Source organism: Octopus bimaculoides, chromosome 1 (assembly GCF_046866305.1).
Source record: "Octopus bimaculoides isolate indiv1 chromosome 1, ASM4686630v1, whole genome shotgun sequence".
NCBI classification, from domain to species: Eukaryota; Metazoa; Mollusca; class Cephalopoda; order Octopoda; family Octopodidae; genus Octopus; species Octopus bimaculoides.
This window is the reverse complement of record NC_142928.1, coordinates 174839375-174858996: the sequence shown is the minus strand read 5'-3', so window position 1 is coordinate 174858996 and position 19622 is coordinate 174839375. Positions and strand designations below refer to the sequence as shown.

General features: G+C 33.4%; 2 protein-coding genes across 4 annotated transcripts in view; one reads left to right on the top strand and one right to left on the bottom strand.

The window, feature by feature from the left end:
• Positions 1-6623, top strand: part of LOC106867668 (short transient receptor potential channel 4-associated protein) — a 43138-nt gene extending 36515 nt beyond the window's left edge. The window contains exons 20-24 of the mRNA XM_089364474.1: positions 808-916; positions 1387-1493; positions 1962-2110; positions 4532-4598; positions 6295-6623. Coding sequence (XP_089220600.1) covers positions 808-916; positions 1387-1493; positions 1962-2110; positions 4532-4598; positions 6295-6486 — 624 coding nt within the window. The 3' untranslated portion in view covers positions 6487-6623. The remainder of the gene's footprint in view (positions 1-807; positions 917-1386; positions 1494-1961; positions 2111-4531; positions 4599-6294) is intronic.
• A 4838-nt stretch (positions 6624-11461) lies between these two features.
• LOC106867664 (T-cell activation inhibitor, mitochondrial) overlaps positions 11462-19622 on the bottom strand; it is a 56864-nt gene continuing 48703 nt past the window's right edge. For all 3 annotated transcript variants that reach the window (XM_089364622.1, XM_052972745.2, XM_089364695.1), the window contains exons 8-9: positions 15251-15382; positions 11462-11825 (exon numbers count right to left, since the gene is read on the bottom strand). In XM_089364622.1, coding sequence (XP_089220748.1) covers positions 11585-11825; positions 15251-15382 — 373 coding nt within the window. In that variant the 3' untranslated portion in view covers positions 11462-11584. The remainder of the gene's footprint in view (positions 11826-15250; positions 15383-19622) is intronic.

Here is a 19622-nt window from a genome sequence, read left to right as displayed (position 1 = left end):
CTATAAAAATAGAAAGATTAGACTATATAAATAAAACACTATCTGTGTTTTTAAATGAATAAGGTAATTCTTAATATTTGTAAGCTAGTATTCATCATCATCATCATCATCGTTTAACGTCCGCTTTCCATGCTAGCATGGGTTGGACGATTTGACTGAGGACTGGTGAAACCGGATGGCAACACCAGGCTCCAGTCTGATTTGGCAGAGTTTCTACAGCTGGATGCCCTTCCTAACGCCAACCACTCAGAGAGTGTAGTGGGTGCTTTTACGTGTCACCCGCACGAAAACGGCCACGCTCGAAATGGTGTCTTTTATGTGCCACCCGCACAAGCCAGTCCAGGGGCACTGGCAACGATCTCGCTCGAAAATCCTACAGGAGCCAGTCAGGCGGTACTGGCAACGGCCACGCTCAAAATGGTGCATCTCATGTGCCACCCGCACAAGAACCAGTCCAGGGGCACTGGCAACGATCTTACTTGGCTTGCCGGGTCTTCTCACGCAAGTAAGATCGTTGCCAGTGCCCCTGGACTGGTTCTTGTGCGGGTGGCACATGAGATGCACCATTTTGAGCGTGGCCGTTGCCAGTACCGCCTGACTGGCTCCTGTAGGATTTTCGAGCGAGATCGTTGTAGGTACATATAATTGTAAGTTTCTGGCCTCTAGAATTTTAAGCAATATTTCATTTTTCCATTCTTAAAACTCTGTGTGTGTCATCATCATCATCATCATTGTTTAACGTCCGCTTTCCATGCTAGCATGGGTTATATATATATATAATGTGACTTTCTTTTTTTCTCTTTTAAGTTTAATAAATTCATCTCAACAGTCAACAGAAATCTAGTGGATTCTAACATGTTTATCCGAAGTTTAATTCTGTCTCTTGAACATTTCTCAGATGACGAACAATATGATGGTAAGATCAGTTGTTGTTTATATGCGAACATTAGTATATCAATGGAGGTGGGGAAGAATAAGTGGAAAGAAGATGAAATCATAAGAATTATGCTAGCTTAGTTAAATTGATTCGTTTTAAATAATTTCTCTGGAAAGTTTTCATTAAAGCCTGATTGCTATGTTAATGAAAGTTGAGCTTATTAGTTATTGACTCTCTGCTCTATTTAAAATAGATTTGTGTTGAAATCTCATGGATTAACATGTCTGCAATACAAACGTATCCTTTAGTTTTGTACCAAATAGGATCATTTGCATAATGTAAGGTACAAGTTATAGATAAGTTTTTATTTCTGTCCTTGTGATCAGCAGTACAGTACCATAACTTAATTTTTTTTTTTTTTATGATTGGTGTATGTCTATGTATTAAAAAGAAAATGTGTAAATGAAAATGGACCATATGTTGATTATTTATGCATTTTTATCTTTCAGCTATCCGAAAGCACAACCGTTTATTAGTGTATATAGCAGATTTTAAACAACAACTTGACTATTTGCGGAAATTAATCAACATAATTAGTGTTCAAAATCTCACTCAGGTATTGATGATGCTAATATTTTTGCAATTTGATGAAGCCGTTCTCTTGTGGCCACTCCAATATTTTAGACATAGTGTATCTTGTCCCATATCTGAAAAATATTTTAACACTGAATTTGTATCTTTAACATTCTTAAATTCATAATCAGTAGCCATTTCATGACTCCTTTCTTTCCTATAAGAAATCACTTAGTTTTAAAATTTGAAATGAAAAAATATTTACGAAAAACAAAAAATCCAGTTTATTCAATACATTTGACTTTAACATTTTAAACCAAGATGAGAACAAACTGATTGAAATTGTTTCTCCTAAAATGTAAAGTGTGTGTGGCATCTGCCTGAATGCTCTATCTACATAAAATCTTAGTTGTCAGTTCTTTTGTTAGAAAGAAATCATTTTCTCTTAATTGTATTTTGAACTTTTTTGGTAGCTTTCATAATTATTTTTATATTTGTGTTTGTTTATCAGGAAAATGTAAGCTGTTTAAATACAACACTGGTATTCCTAATGTTTGCCAATCAAAAGAAAATTTTACCAAAGTATCTTCATGCTCTACAGGATGACACAGATGACCTTTTGGATGTTAATATATCTGGTTCAATCATGGGTAATTTCAGGTAATACATAAAAGCTTTTAATCAGTATTATCATGTTTTCTCCTAATCTCCTCATGTCAGTTTTTCCGTGTTAGTTTTATATGCACTGCAGCTATTTTGCAGTTTGTCACTCTTTTTTGTACTAAACATTTTATGAAATGTTATGTATTTACTAGATTGGCAAATGAAACAAAGTAGAGTAAGATATTTAGTATTTTAGATTAATAGCTTCTACAAAAGTTATTCAGATAATTTATACATGAATATGTTTTAAAAGAAAATATTGAAGTCCCAATTCCTAATATACATCTTCAACACTGCTGGAATAATCATTCTTAAGACACTTATTGATAAAGATTTGGGCAAAGCCTTGAAGATGTCTTGTTAGTATAATTTCATCATCTTCATTGTTTTAATGTCTACATTTTCGTGCTTGCCGCAGTCAGACAGGTTTTGTCATGGCAATTTTTCTATGGCTGGTTCCCGTTTGTCACCAATCTTTTATTTCCATGCAAGATATTTCTCCCTGGCGAGACATGGCTTCATAGAGAATTGAAAACACTGCCACTTGTGTGACACTGATGTTCATTTAAAATTATCATACAGTGTCAAGACATATACACGCAACAGATTTCTCCACTCCCAAGGCTTTGGTTGACCCTGGGCTGTGATAGACATTTACCGAAAGTGTCAGAGTGTGACTGAACCCCAAAACATGTGGTTAGGAAATAAACTTAACCACAGCCATCCCTGTGCCTTTATATTGTTCAATTAGCAAACCATCTGGTAGCTTACATTGCTAAGAGTAAAATTGATTACAATAGAATTATTTTTTCAAACCTCGAGGCTCTGTGTGGTATGTTGAGTTTCAATTCATTCCCATTTTCAATTGGCTCTAGCATTATTTCAGTCACCACTTTTTTTATCCATGGATAACAGTGAAATGTTTGTCCTAATATAACCATATAAATGTCAAGTCCTATTTATGAGGATATATATATGTGTGTGTGTGTTTGTGTGCATTATTCTCCAGTTTCTCAAATGAGAACAGTTTTGTGTTGTTTTTTTTACTTTTGGCATTTTCTCAAGTTTTTCTGACCAAAATTCTCTTATAACTATGATTTCTATGCTCTTCAGCATATTGAGTAACATGCAACTTAAAACTAGCTTCTTAATTCGATATTTTACCTTTTAGTTTTTAGGATTTATTTTTTTGTCACTTTATTCTATCACAAATAGAATTTTTTAAATTAAATCTGTGCATATACACTAAAGAAATTCGGACAGGTGTGTTATAGTTGTCACACCTTTTGTTGCAGGCACATCTGTTTTTGTAGTAGAATCAAATTCTACTTGTTTGTTTTTCATACATGTTATTATCCACCCTATTATTCGTTTACTGATATTCATAGTGACAGGAAAACTCTGCTCTACACACTCAACTAGTGAGTGTAATTGTGTCCTATGAAATTCAAGCTCAGAGCAAATATAAAAAAAAAGATTCATCTACAAATATATATGGTACTTAGTTGCTTAGTGTTTAGTTGTATCCACCTTTTGTAGCAAAAAGCTTTTAACACACCATTGAGAGAACCTCTATGTGGTCATTCAACATACAAGAAATTGGAGGGGGGGGGGGGGTTCTTACACAATTCCTAATAGTATTTAATTATAAAGATATAACAGAAGTTTTTTAAACATTGAATGGCTATGAGGTCCACCAGAGTAAAATAGGAATCAAAAAAGGTCTACAGACAAAAAAATGGTTGTTGAGATAAAGGAATCTCTGATATATTGTATGAATATATAAGATGGAATGATCAGTGACCAGGCCATAGACACTTAGAGCTAAACAGACTTCAAGCAAACATTAAGAACGGCAAATTTTGAAAAAAAATTGGAATGCTTTTAAAAAAATGTTACATTGTTGTGTGGGTAAGAAGTTTGATTCTCAATCACATGGTCTTGGGTTTCAGTCCCATGGTGCAGCACCTTGGGCAAATGTCTTCTACCATAGCCCTAGGCCATGTGACTTTATGTGGTAGATGAAAACTGAAAGAAGCCTGTTGTGTGTTTGTCTCCCACCATTGTTTAACAACTGGTATTGGTTTGTCTACATCCCTGTAACTTAGAGGTTCAGCAAAAAGAGAACAATGAAATAAGTATCAGACTTAAAAATAAATACTGGGACCAAATTGTTCAATTAAACCTGTCAAGGCAGTCCAATGACTAAAACAAGCAAAGAATAAGATATGTAGCAAAAATAAACAGAAACAGATTTTTAAAACAGTAATAGGAAAATATTTTTACTGAGCTTATCTTAATACTATTAAGTATTTATCTTGCCTTTTCAGCAGTTTTCTATTTTGCAAGGAAACTTACAATTTAAAACCAATCTATTCATGACTTTGTTTCTAATTTAATTTATCCTATTAATTGAAGGGAATTGTTGTTATTCTGGCAAGATCATTATTTGCATAAAGATAAAGACTGCAGTGCACTTGAAAAGGTAAGTTTATTTCAGTTTTTAATTTTTATCTATTTTCTACATGCTACCCTTAAATTTGTTGCATTCTGCAATGTGTATTAAATGAAGACCACAAGTTGTTTGATGTTTCAAAATCAGCTAATTGCCAGAAATGGTAGAGTACTAGATTAAATGCCTTGCAGTATTTTGTCTCATTCTTCTTCATTAAGAGTTCAAGTTGCATCATATTTGATTTTCTTGTGCTACCCAACCCTCTTCTTCCAGTTGATAATAAAAATACCAGTACTACTCTAACATTGATTCAATGGCCTGTCTCTGATGGGCAGAAACTGAGTTTGTAACCAGAAGGAATCAAAATTATTGGTGTTTAAAGAGCAGTGTTGTAGCTATGAAACTAACACTTGCACAAATTAGTGAAATTAGAGATGAGTCAACTGTAATCTACCTAGCCTCTCTATAAAATAAACACCTGTCATAGTCAATTAACTCTGCCCTTCCTTTGCAAATTTCTTCGTGTCAAGCAATATTATAGTTTTTTTAAATATAAAATCATAAGCATTTGTTTTTAAAGGAAGGTAACAACTTTTTTTTTTAATCCTAGACAAGTAGCAAGGTTTCTTTTAAAATGCATTCTCCATATCCAATTCGTTTTTCCATGAATATTCTTTATTCACTTGTGTGTTCAAACCTGTGCATATACAAAATTTACTTTAAAACATGTATAACATTGCCATATAAATTAACACTAATTTATTGGTAACTATTGGTAATCAGCAGTGGCGAACAGATTGTTTTCAACCAACTTTCAAGTTGACTAGTGAAATATATACCAAGACTGGATGTGAGAGCTGGCAGAATCGTTAGCATGCCGGGCGAAATGCTTAGCGGTATTTCGTCTGCCGTTATGTTCTGAGTTCAAATTCCGCCGAGGTCAACTTTGCCTTTCATCCGTTCGGAGTCGATAAATTAAGTACCAGTTACGCACTGGGGTCGATGTAATCGACTTAATCCCTTTGTCTGTCCTTGTTTGTCCCCTCTATGTTTAGCTCCTTGTGGGCAATAAAGAAATAAGAATCGTTAGCATGCCGGGCGAAATGCTTAGCGGTATTTCGTCTGCCGTTACGTTCTGAGTTCAAATTCCACCGAGGTCAACTTTGACTTTCATCCTATCGAGGTCAATTAAGTACCAGTTACGCACTGAGGTCGATGTCATCGACTTAATCCCTTTGTCTGTCCTTGTTTGTCACTTCTATGTTTAGCCCCCTGTGGACAATAAAGAAATAAATAAATGATTAAACAATACATTTTTCTTAATACACACCAGTTTGTATGTTTTAGATTGAGGTGTTAAATCTGGAATTTGTAAAAGTAACACAAACCATTTTTAAGTGGCATAATACCTAAAGAGGTTTATTGGCCTATATAATGTTAACTGAAAAGTTTTAATTAGATTGATTTGATAGCCATATGCAACATCCAGAACAGCTTGCAACTTGACAACTGACTCCTTAGAAAGAAGATTTAAAGTTGGTAATAGTTGCACAAAGGTGTTTTCTGTAGCTGTGAACTTACGGTTGCCCATTAAATCTTGCAAGCTCCATAAAGTAAAAGTCCTCTCTTCCATTAATATGAAACATTCTGGTAACGTGAGAAATCAATGATTATGAAATTTTGCTATTGTAACTAGCATTTTTTTCTCTTTTGCATTTTTTTTCAGAGCTCCAGAATATATTTTGACTATTGGAAGCGTACTGTAAAGACTCTTGTGGAAGAAGATCGAAATTTAGATACCTCTATTCTCCATTATATTCCTCCAATTTCCTCACACTTGTACCTTCCAAGCCCTTCTACTCACAGAAGAAAGAGAGATTCAAGGGACAATCTGAATAAATTAAAAACTATCAACTGAATTAACTAGAGATCAGTCTAATGTGAAACAAACCATCACCACTAAATACTTGTTTTCCTACCATTTTACAAATTTTTTTTCAAAATTGGAAACAGATGCTGATTTTAGTTTCACATCTACTTAAGGGAAAAAAATCAAACCTGCTAAATGCTCTGAATAAGCATAGAATGTTGGAGATAGAAAAAAAGATAATTATATATATATATAATTATTTTTATAATTATAATTATTAAAATAATTATAATCTGTAAACTATGTAAATGAAGTTAAGTTAAAGAGATCTACAAGCATATACATAAATATATATACTATTTTCTTCATTTACTTTATTCTTTTAATTTTTTTGTAAAAAATTGGAAAAAAACACCCATTTTCTAAAATGAAGTTTAACACTGAAGTAAAACACTAGTGCAAAGCTGTGTGAAAAGCAAGCAGGGAAGAATAAGAAAAAATCTCAATATCAAAAGTTATGCTTTTTTTTCTTTATATATATATAAATTTTGACTTTAGTTTCCATTGTTGTATTATTTTTATTTTATATATTTACTTGTTCTTGATATCATTTTATTAATTTAAGGAATACATCTCTGAATTTATTGAAGAGAGAAAGTGGTATTAAGGTTTTCCTAGCCTATAAAGCATTTTTATTTATTGCTGTCTATATATACACACCTACACAAACACGCACACACACCCTCTTCTCTCTTCTCCTTTTTTAATTTATAATTAAAGTTAAAACAGCCTTCTCTAGCACAGGTTGTTTATAAATTGAATTATAAAAGAAATTTTAAAATTTTCGTCTAGAAATGTTTCATTTACTTTGCTGTATAGTTTATAATTAATTCTAACATTTATTACTAATGATATTGAAACCAGATATATCTCTCTTACTATCACCATATGTACATACATGCCTCATTCTCTCTTTCTCCACAAATACATATAAAGTATTCAAATAATCTGTAATTCTAACAGTCAATTTGAATATACATATTGTTACATATCTCTGAATTTCTTTATTCTTGGGTACATTTTGATTTGGTTGAAGTCTCCCCCCTTCCCCAAGACCTTTCTCTTGATTAAACTTCATAAGTGTAAATCATTTTTTAAGTTTATTTCAATGAACATTTTGAAGATTCATATTAAAAAAAGATTTTTTCCACCATAACTTTGCAACCAGGATTTTACTACAAAATAAAAATGAATTTCGCACACCAGTGTATAAAGATTTTCTTAACTGATTCTTTTCCTTTTTCACTTTTTTAAAATTTTTATTTACTATCACCCCTACTTTTTTTTTTTAGAAATAAGGTAATATGCCTTTTTAGAATAGAAAAATCTTAAAGGCTTTATAATAGTGCATCAAAATACTGATATAAAGTAATAGCTGTTGCAATCTTAGAATAAATATGCAAAATAATTTCAGAATATATTAATTATTAAGCTTACTAAAATATACTGACAGGCACCCAGCATGATTTCTTAAAACAGCAATAATATGAATTTAAGTGGTCCTAGTTCACAAATTCGTGGAGAGAGCGCAGTCAATTAATTTGATCAGTACTTACTTCTTCAAACACCAAAATATGAAAAGCAAGTTGACCTCGGAAGGATTTGAATTCAAGATAGAGATTTGTTAAACAGAGCAAGTTATTTTTATCCAACACACTGACATCAAATATGATGGATGATTCAACAAGCTTTTAACCAATGTAGTCTACGTGACTGTTTTTTAAATGTAGACATGAAAGGTCTATAAAAGCCTTCTTGTAAAGAACAGATTAAAGGAAAACTGTTTTTAACCCTTCCATACAAGAGCTTAAATGTGAAAGCTCAATAAATGCATCTAACAGCATGCGTTTGCTATGAATTCAAAATGTCTAAATATGAAAATATGTGTTTGAAGGGTTATAAATAATTCTATCAAATAAATTAAACATGTTCATAAAAATATGAAAGCAATATATAGTTGTGCTTCATCAAAAAAGAGAAACCTTTTGAATTTGATGAGTCAGCAGAAACAGTAAAACGACTAAACTATAGTTTTGTCTTTATAGGGTCACCAGGTAGCGCTGATCTTTCGTAATTTTTTTATTAAATAAGATACCACTATTATACTGCCTGTTCAATCAACTGCTCATTTTGCTTTACAAAACTTTCTTGTATCTCAAAAAAATTTTTATTCAGATGTCTTAATTTGAAGGAAGCAGCAGCTTATTTAATCCAAATTCATTAGGGTAAATGGCTGGAAGAAAAATGAGCAGCAAAACAGTTGAGCTGTAGAGTTGGCATTATAAAGTCAAAAGAATTAGCTGTTAGTATGGAAGTGATGGAGTCAGTGTGCTCAGCTGGTTACTGTTTTCAATAGAAGTCAGAAAGTACAACTTGTGAGTGCACCAAAGGTTCTAGGATGTTCACCAGTGAAATGTTAACCCATCTGATAGATGGCACTATTCAACTGAAAAGGAACAATGTTTCAATAGAATGGATGTGTTGGCTCATTCTAAACATTAACACATGTACAACATTTTATGGCTCTTAAAGGAGCCTAAAAATCTGTTGTTTTGACTATATATAATTACAGTGAAAGCAAAGTTATTAGCAAGGTGTTAGCAGGCAATCTGATGTTTTATTTATAGGTTTCTTAAGATGTGTGTATATTGGTACTGTTAAATGGAACTTGTAATTTCTATTTCAAGCATATGTAACTAATGAGACATTTGAGGGTTCCATGATGAAAAGTTTTGTAGAGGAGAAACATTAGGTAATCACGTTTGTAAAGGAGTATGATATCAGAAGAAACTGAGTTGGTTATTAGTTTAGATAGCTCTAACAGATTTCATTCAGATGATAGTGAGGTTTGGAGGGAGCCTCATTAACAGAAGCTACAACGAAACCGCTTGAAAGCTGCTGTTTATTGATGTAATGGTACAGTTTCACCAGGAGTCTCATTCTAGTTGCAGCATAGTTATTCCCCTTGGCATCGAAATTTTTCATAAATTAATCTGCACAAGTGACAATGTAAGATCTTCAGCAGCTATGATTTTATGTAAGTCGTTTGTGTCCATCACTCTGGAAATATTAAAGGTGAAGTAAATCATAAGTGAGAAAGCTTACCTTCTTTCAGGATATGACCCAGTTGCCTGTTTATGTATCTCAGATTAAGTGGCTTCAGAGAAAGTTTTTTTGTTTTTTTTATGGAAGAGCACACTTTCTTCTTTTAAATTTTTATTTTTATTTTTAGAGTAATGATCAGAAAGCCACCAAGCTCTAGATTTAACACTGATTACTATTTTGTAATCAAATGTTCTAGTTTAGACACAATTCACTTGTCTCCTTATAGGACAGCATCTTCATCAGTAGTTCAAATAGAGTATATATTTATATATTTCTTTCCTATATCCATATTTCAATTCATTGAATCAGTCTTCAAATGGAGATCTTTAAATTTGTTCTTGATAACTGTAGTAAAACTTTATTTTATTAGCTTAATAATCTGAGCCAAGTAATATATTTACAACCAAAATACAATGCAAAGTCTAACATTTTCGTTGGTGCTCCATAGACCTTGTAGATGACAGGATGTTATTTTGCTCTATTTCATGAAATGGCTGTCACTCTTGTATAACAAATCATGTTCAGAGAACTAGCTGATGACAAAATATTCAATTTAACAGTGAATTACACCTCATAAATTTCAAAGTATTATTTAATTATTTTCTACATAAGCACAAAGCAGCAGAGCTGAAGTAAGAAATCATAATAGACGTACAATGACAAAAATTTTCAAATTTTACTCTATTTTTCTATGTGAAAAATGTCGGATGTTATAGTGTATTTTAACTAATCTTCACATTCAATATGTCAGTATATTTCCATCTTCAGACTCGTTTTTTTTTTTTTTTTTTTTTTTTTAAGTTATTACTCAAAAGTTTATTGCACTAGAATCTGGATGAGTGACATAGAATTGATTTCCTGAATTTATTAATGTTTTCAAATAACTCCAAAGCCAAAATCTTTTCAACCAAAATACATGAAAACATTCTTGTTCTTATGGTACTAGAGTGTGGCTGGCAAAGTTAATAGGCTATTAGACAATCAGTAAAAGTTCATTGTTCATATCTTATCACCAGCACTTTGAGTCTTAGCCAAGGAACTTAACTATCAAATGGCCTAGTTTACATAGGTGAAAATAAGCACCACATGGTAGGAACAACTTGTCACTACAAGCAATAGAAGAAGTGTAAAATTGACAAGTGGCTCATTGTTTGCATTGCAGAATTCAGCTCATAAGCTTCAGAAGAGTCCCCAGTCATCTTCAACTGCCTCGAAATGGAATAATACAAGCTCAGGTTCTTACTATGAACTGCACATGATGTTTGAATAACAGACATAAGCATCCATTATCAAGCAGACATCTTCCTTAGCCAAGAAAGACTCCTACTAAATATACTTGAGTTGAATCTCTGGTTGAGGTAGCAAAATCAAATATGCAATAAATCAATTATTTTTCAAAACTGATTTAAACCCATCTTTACATTTTCTCTTCAAATTTTATATTTTTGCATAGTAATATGAAACCAGTGTTTGGCTTGGTTTGTTTGTTTTCATTTTGATCAACCGGATATTCTTATAACCTCTAGCTAACAAACTTCCATAAGTGAAAATGGTATTTTTTACCTAGACACGCTAAAACAAGCAATGACATTTTCCTATATCATAGCCACTGAGCCTCTATGAAATATCTGATTAAGATCAGAAACTTAGATTTCTCAGTTAAAACATTTTCTTTTGCCTTTCTTCTACTGTAAAGATAAATTCTTGACTTCTTAATTCAAGATAATTTATATATATATATATCCAAGAAAATAAAAATTAATGAATTTTTTCTACAATCAATGTTACAAATAATAAATATTACATCATAAAATTTTTAAAAAAAAAATATTAAAATAGTTTTCAATGACAGAACAGATGACATTTACAAAAAATATTTAATTAAACATTTCAACATCAATTGCAAAGTTAAGTCTTTTCTAAAGGTTCTTTTTTACACTATACATCTCCAAAGGAGGTTTTGTTTTAAATAACTATAGTTTCATAATGTCCAGTCCCAAGGTATACATATTCGGCCATCTTGCATCACAGAATAGTAATGGGAAACCTGAATGTGTAAATTGTTCATGGACTTTAATATGTTTAGGTTATCCTTTTTCTCTAATAGACGAGTACAAAAATTAACCATTTGATAATGGGATATTGTGTCGTCTTTTTTTAACGTGGAAAAATTAAATTCTTTCAAGCATTTTGCATGTGCAATTCTTTCCATTTCGAGTAACCTGAAAAAGAATTTACAATGTTCTGAATTTATAAAAATATGTTTGTGTATTACAATGATTGATATATATTTGCAATAAAACCATTTTTTTCCTTTTTTTTTTAATCACTTTAAATCTTTTTCATCATAATTTTATGCTTCTTTTTCCACATACCCTGCTGCATGCTATGCTATTAGTAGTATAGAATTGCAATGAAATTATATTATTTCATTAGATAAGAGCTCATTACCAAACAAACTAAAGAATATATTTTTGTTTTAGCAAATTAATTTTCATATAGATGCAGGTATGACTATGGTTAAGAAGTTCAATTTACAACCACTTTGTTTTAGGTTCAGTCCCGCTGCAGTGCACCTTTGGCAAGTGTTTCTTACTATGGCCCTGAGCTAACCAAGTGAGTGGATTTGGTAGATGGAAACTAAAAGAAGCCCACAATTCAGAAATAAATAAATGCTTTATAATTGTGTGTGTCTGTTAACATTTGCACTTTCCTGAAAATCATTGCTAGAAGAAATAACATTATTTTCCTTGTCAACATAACATCTACTGGCTTTGCTCTCTATGAGGGTGGAATAAGATCCCCCTTTCTTGGAAAAATGGGTAAGTTAGCAATCGGAAAGACATTTGACTGTAAAACAATGCCTCAGTTATATATATTCATGTAACTTATCTTCATTTGTTATTCCATGCTAGTATAAGAAAAAAAATTTTCTGGTTGCACTGATGCAAGTATATGCTATAACAATTACAATAACTGATGAAGCAAACTCTAGCCAATTCATATATAGCACAATGCTTGAGAAAAAAAAAAGAATATGGAATAGTAGTCAAGGCTTTGTTTACATCTACTCAGTAAGGACTGACTTGGTAGTTAAACAGCAACCACAACTCAGAAATAAATAAGTACTTTGAGCTAAATGGAAGAAAAATATCAGAATTTAAAGATATGTAGTCAATCTAAAATTAATGCCCTAGCAGTCAACCCTCAGAAGAGAGGAGCATGGTAAAAAAAAAAGCCAAACTCACTTTCTTCAATTCAGTTTCTATGCTTATCCTAACTCATGGTCATGAATGTTGGGTACTGAATGAAATACAATCAATTAAAACGGGCTTCCTTCAAAGGATTTCTAGAGTATCATTATTTGATAGGGTGTGTAGCTCAGACATCAGGGAGTCTCTTTGGGTTGAGCTGTTACTCCTCCACATTGAAAGGGTTACATTTCAAGTACAATGAACATGTGGTTAAAATGTCACAGGGAAAGAATTGCAAGACAGATTCTTCAAGCCAAGCCAGCTCACAGAAGAGAACTAGGAATGACATAGTCCAATGATATCCATAGTTTCAGATGGTCATGCTTGGGTATCCAGCAAGAAAATCTAATGATGGTTACCTCTTACAAGATCATAAGGTAAAAAAAAAACCCAGTAAAGTTGCCTTCTGAGTCATGCCAACTCATAAGGGCTCGTTTCCATGGCATATAAATTCCCCACCTGGATGGGATGCTGGTCCATTGCAGGATTACTCATTTTTGCCAGCTGAATGAACTGGAGCAATGTGAAATGAAGTGTCTTGCTCAAGAACACAATGCATCGCCCAGTCCAGGAATCAAACCCACAATCTTATCATGAGTCCAACACTCTAAGCACTAAGCTATGTGCCTCTACAGGGACCTAAGGACTCTACCTTCTCAACCTTCCCAGGAATAGAAGGCAGATATGGATGGCTTGATAGACAATCTAGAATAATTCAGTACTATAAAACCAAAGCACCACATAAGCATTGGTGTGGGTACTGGTGCCATGTAAAAAGTACCAATTGTACTCTGTAAAGTGGTTAGCATTAGGAAAAGGCATCCAGCTGTAGAAACCAAGCCAAACAGACTATGTATGAAACATGGTTCAGTCCCTGGCCTTGCCAGCTCTTGTCAAGCCATCCAAGCTGTGCCAACATGGAGAACAGACATTGAATGTTGATGATAAGATTTAATATAATTTATAGGCAAGCTAATAGTGAATCAACATAATTACAAGTAATGTAAATAATCAAAAGCAAAAATCTAAACTTCAACAGTATTTCACTAATGATAAATAATTGATTTTGATCTAGTTTGGATTCTTTACCATCAAATTTGATTGCAAAGAATTCAAATTTGATGGCAAAGAATCCAAACTAGATCGAAAACATCTATAATTTATTTTGATAATGTATGATAGCATGTAAAGGTACATGGCCTACTTTTTAGCTTTTTGACACAATCCTTCAGGTTGTGGGTTCAATTCCCAAACTGAACAATACATTACATCCTTGAGCATGGGACTTTACTTCATATTGCTCCAGTTCACTCAGCTGAAAATAAGTTGTATGTGCTGCAGACATAAGATAGCTGTTGCACATTAGATGATGATGGTGGCAACATAAATAGTTATGATTATACAGTGCCTGACTAAATGTACTACAACATTCAGTTTCATCTCCCTCCCTCTCCCTCTCTCTCTCTCTCTCTCTCTCTCTCTCATCATTGTAAGTAAAAACATTATGCCAGCAATTTATAAGAATTGATCCGATTGGCTGCGTCTCTCCTCTACAAATATTGGCCTGATTTCTATGTGAAGAATTGTTATTTAGATGGTTGGCTCAATGCAAAGAGGTAACAGCCTAAAGTTAAAAGCTGTCCATTAATAAACTATAAACATGGCAATAACACATAATTAACAAGTGGAGCACACAAAATTTTTTTATTTTGTTTAAGAGAAATATATATAATTATATATATATATATATATATATATATATATATATATACACACGACATCAAGGTAAGGAAACAGTAACGCACACACACACGCACACAAACATGCACACATACATATACATGGCAGGTTTCTTTCAGTTTCCATCTATCAAATCAATTCATAAGGCTTTGTTCTGCCAGGGATATAGTAGAAGACACTTGCACATGCAGTGGGGCTGAACTTGAAACCATGTGGCTAGGAAACAAACTTCTTACCACACAGCCACACTGGCACCTTAGTGTGTGTGTGTGTGTGTGTGTGAGCCAAACGTCATGCACAAAATAAGTTCAACACATACCTAAATTGTCAAAGGCATGCTTCAATTTTTATAAAATTGAATAAAATAATGATGAATATACATGTACTTGTACGGACAAAATGGATAATAATATTAATAGCATAATCTAAATAAAATGTCAAAAGTTTTGGCACATGACTTTTGGCCCAGCCTGTATATTAAACTTAGTAAATATCAATATAAAAACACATCATCAATAACTGCAGAAATTTATGCTAAAAACAAAAAATAATTCTGATTTGTTTTTTTTATAAGATATTTACACCAAGTTAAATAAACTTTGTTAAATCTTGATCTGACATACAGTTTACAATATAAATCAACTGAAGCTTACCTGAGTGCCTGTGCTAAAAGTTGTTTAGCCAATGCTTTGTTTTTGTTAATGAATTCAATAACAAGAGATCCAGGACATGATCCAGGTATTAGGAACTGACCAGTGGGTGATACTGCAAATGGACCAGACTGGCTACAAAAATAAACACAAGTAGATAGCTTTTGTATACATGTTTTATACTGAATGAATGAATGAGTGCAGACAAGCTAATTTGTAGTGTGTGTGTGTGTGTGTGTGACATGCTTAGTTTTACCATAGCTGGCTGCCAGAAAATCTATCATAAAATTTGATAAGCTGTGGGTCTGTAAAGATACACCTGATGGTTTTGATGTCACGATAGAAAGTTCTGATTCAGCACAAATAGCTGATTTGGTCAGTATATATATACTTTATGAAATGGCAGAACAGTTTCCAAGCATCAATGGAGGTCTGTATCGTGATGATTGTTTACTCTATCTTCAAAATGTTTCTGACCAAAAAGTACAAAAGGTTAAGAATAGTTTAGTTAAGTTTTTCCATAGAATGGGCTTAGGCATCGTTTTTTTATGATGATGTAACGGAAGCCAACTTTTTAGATATTACACTTAACTTACACAATAATTCGTACTTCCCATACCACAAACCATCAACCAATCTTAAGTATATTAGCCAATTCAGTAATCATTCTAGGGCAATCACTAAGAATTTAGTTAAGAATATTTCATTTAGATTGTCTAAGTTATCTGCTAATGTTGACATTTTCAATGACAAAGCTGAATTTTATAACTCTGCCTTACTTACAGTAGGTTATACAGGAAAAGTTACCTACATTAATTCTATTCAATCTTATTCTACCTTTAGTAATGGAGACATGCAATCTAGTTGTAACGATATGAACGATTTCAATTTTAATTTATATGCCAACACCAAACAGAGGAAGGTTTGTTTACAACATAAGGGAGATATCCGTTATTTAACCCCCTTTCTTCATTCTAAAGGTAAATCAATGTCTTTCAAAGATAGTTACACTAAAAATAAGGCAACTACTAGCAAAACTATTTGGTTGATTATTCCTTATGGGAGACAAATTAAATCTAATCTTCCTTTCCAGTTTTGGGAAGCTATTATTAGGAATTTTCTGAAGAATTCTGGGTATTACTCGATTATTAACTTGCACAAATTATCTCCTCACATAATATTAGTCAGTTAAATAAGAATCCAATTACTAATACTAACATTAATTTAGCTAATATTAATCATCCCACTAGAAATATTAATAACAAGGTTATTGTCTCTGAAGTCAATTCCAACAGAATTAAGTTTATGTCTAGTAATTCTAAGATTAAAATCTCTATATACCAGTGTAAAATTACTTCAGGTACCGATGTCTTTTTTTATATAGGTAGTTCTTCTTCTCAGTTATCTAAAAGAATTTCTAATCATTACTCTACATTTAGGGATAGTAATAAATGCAACAGTACAGAGCTTAAAAAATTAATTTGGTATCTAAAAGACCATAATAAACAATTTAATTTAGATTGGTTGATTCTCTCCATTTCATTCCCATATGATAAAGGCAAAGAATTCTGCCAACTCTGTAATAGTGAACTATTTCCTATTCTATTTTCTAAGATTCTCCTTATAAACACGTTTATAGAGCGTGCTTGTCGATGTAAACATTGGCAGAAACATACCTTTAGTTCATGTAAGTGATATCTACCGTTATATATAATTTGAACATTGATTTTCTTCTTACATTTCACTTCCACTAAATATATCTATTTCCAAGGCTTTAAGCTTTTATTTTAATTCACATATCGCTCTATACTTCTCCTTTATTAGTTTTCTGCTTATATCTCTCCTTTACCCCTTCTCTTTCTATAGGCTACCTTTGACGTTATATCTTCTAACGGCTCTTTAAAAAAACTTAATAGGGTTCCGTTCATCATTATACATCTCCATCACATTTTGTTAAAATGTCTTATTGATGAGTTTGGTTTCTTTCTTTCTTTCCCTGATGAGAAGATTACATTGTTTTACACCATTTTATTCCTTTGGAATAATACCAATGTTGTCTTCAAAACATATGTTGGAAGTAAAAGAATTTGAATAACACCTGCATTTAACTCCATCTATTTATTTATACACACACACGCACACACACACACACACATGCACACACACACACACATATATATATACACACACACACATATATATATACATATATATACATACATATATATATATATATATATATATATATATATATATATATATATCATCATCATCATCATCATCGTTTAACGTCCGCTTTCCATGCTAGCATGGGTTGGACGATTTGACTGAGGACTGGTGAAACCGGATGGCTACACCAGGCTCCAATCTAATTTGGCAGAGTTTCTACAGCTGGATGCCCTTCCTAACGCCAACCACTCAGAGAGTGTAGTGGGTGCTTTTACGTGTCACCCGCACGAAAACGGCCACGCTCGAAATGGTGTCTTTTATGTGCCACCCGCACAAGAGCCAGTCCAGGGGCACTGGCAACGATCTCGCTCGAAAACCCTACAAGGCCAGTCAGGCGGTACTGGCAACAGTCACGCTCAGGATGGTACATCTTATGTGCCACCCGCACAAGAGCCAGTCCAGGGGCACTGGCAACGATCTCACTTGGCTTGCCGGATCTTCTCACGCACAGCACATTTCCAAAGGTCTCGGTCAGTAGTCATCGCCTCGGTGAGGCCCAATGTTCGAAGGTCTTGCCTCACCACCTCAGCCCAGGTCTTCCTGGGCCTACCTCTTCCACGGGTTCCCTCAACTGTTAGGGAGTGGCACTTTTTCACGCAGCTATCCTCATTCATTCTCACCACATGTCCAAACCAGCGCAATCGTCTCTCTTGCACACCACTACTGACGCTTCTTATGTTCAGCTTTTCTCTCAAGATACTTACACTCTGACGGGTATGCACATTTACATTACACATCCAGCGGAGCATACTGGCTTCATTCCTTGCGAGCTTACGCATGTCCTCAGCAGTCACAGCCCATGTTTCACTACCATGTAGCATGGCTGTTCGTGCACATGCGTCATACAGTCTGCCTTTTACCCTGAGTGAGAGTCCCTTTGTCGCCAGCAGAGGTAAGAGCTCTCTAAACTTGGCCCAGGCTATTCTTATTCTAGCAGTTACACTTTCAGCGCACCCACCCCCACTACTAACTTGGTCACCCAGATAGCGGAAGCTATCAACTACCTCTAGTTTTTCTCCCTGGAATGAGAGAGAAGTTGTTTCCTATTTATTTTTAAAGTTTAATTTTTCTTAAACAAACACTCAATGCCCCTTCTCCTACCTCTCCCACCCATCACCTACCCACTTTCAAAAGGCGAAAGCCACCCAATGTTTCACTTTGTCTTATGTTTCACGCATGTGTAAAATTATACTGAAACAGCTGATGTAAATATATATATACAAAAATTCATTTCTTTGAGACCTTTCAGGTTTCACTTTCACAATTGGAATTCCTTCTTTCTATCTTCAACAGATTCAGCCATGAGTGCTAAACCATCAGCATACAGGAGTCCTCATTGACAAATAGCCTAAATCCTTTGTCTGTCCTGTGTATCAGGACAGAATTTCCTGGCATCCATGCATCATATTTGATAATATCCCCATTTTATTCAAAATACTTAGGACTTATGAAAGGAATGCTTGCCATTACACAGACCATATGAAACAAAGGGCTAACTAAATGTCTGAAAACAAGCATAAATGTTTAGGAGAAACTTATGAAAATGCCTTGGCAAAGGGTTAAACACATGCATATGTCAAGCTGACCCCTTTAAATACTCATTTAAAAACATGCTGCAATTCTAATGTTTCAATATTTTCACTTAATAAACTTTATGACTCAAGTGAGGCTAAAAGGAGAGCAAAAGAAAAGTGTTTAATTAAGAAGTGCAAACCAGATCTGAATGATCAGTCAGTAATGATAATTTGAATTTAATCTAATTTGAAAAGAACAATCACTCAAAAACTGGTGTAATTCTGTAAGTGTCATCTCCCTTTAACTATATAACAATACCACTTGGATGCAGTTAGTGTTAAGCAAATATATACACCTAGATGTAGTTGCTATGAAAATATTTACCTAAAAATAACAGTCGTAATATAAACATTCACAAGCACACATATACATATACATTACCATCATCCTTATTTTTTGTTTTAACATCAACTTTTCTATGCTTGCATGGTTGAACAGAATTTGTTGAGGTGGATTTTCTATGGCCAGATGTCCTTGTCACCAATCCTTATCTGTTTCCAAACATAAGGTGATGCTTCCCAATGATCAGACATGTTTTCTCAGAAGGTTGGCAATGAATGATACTGCTTGC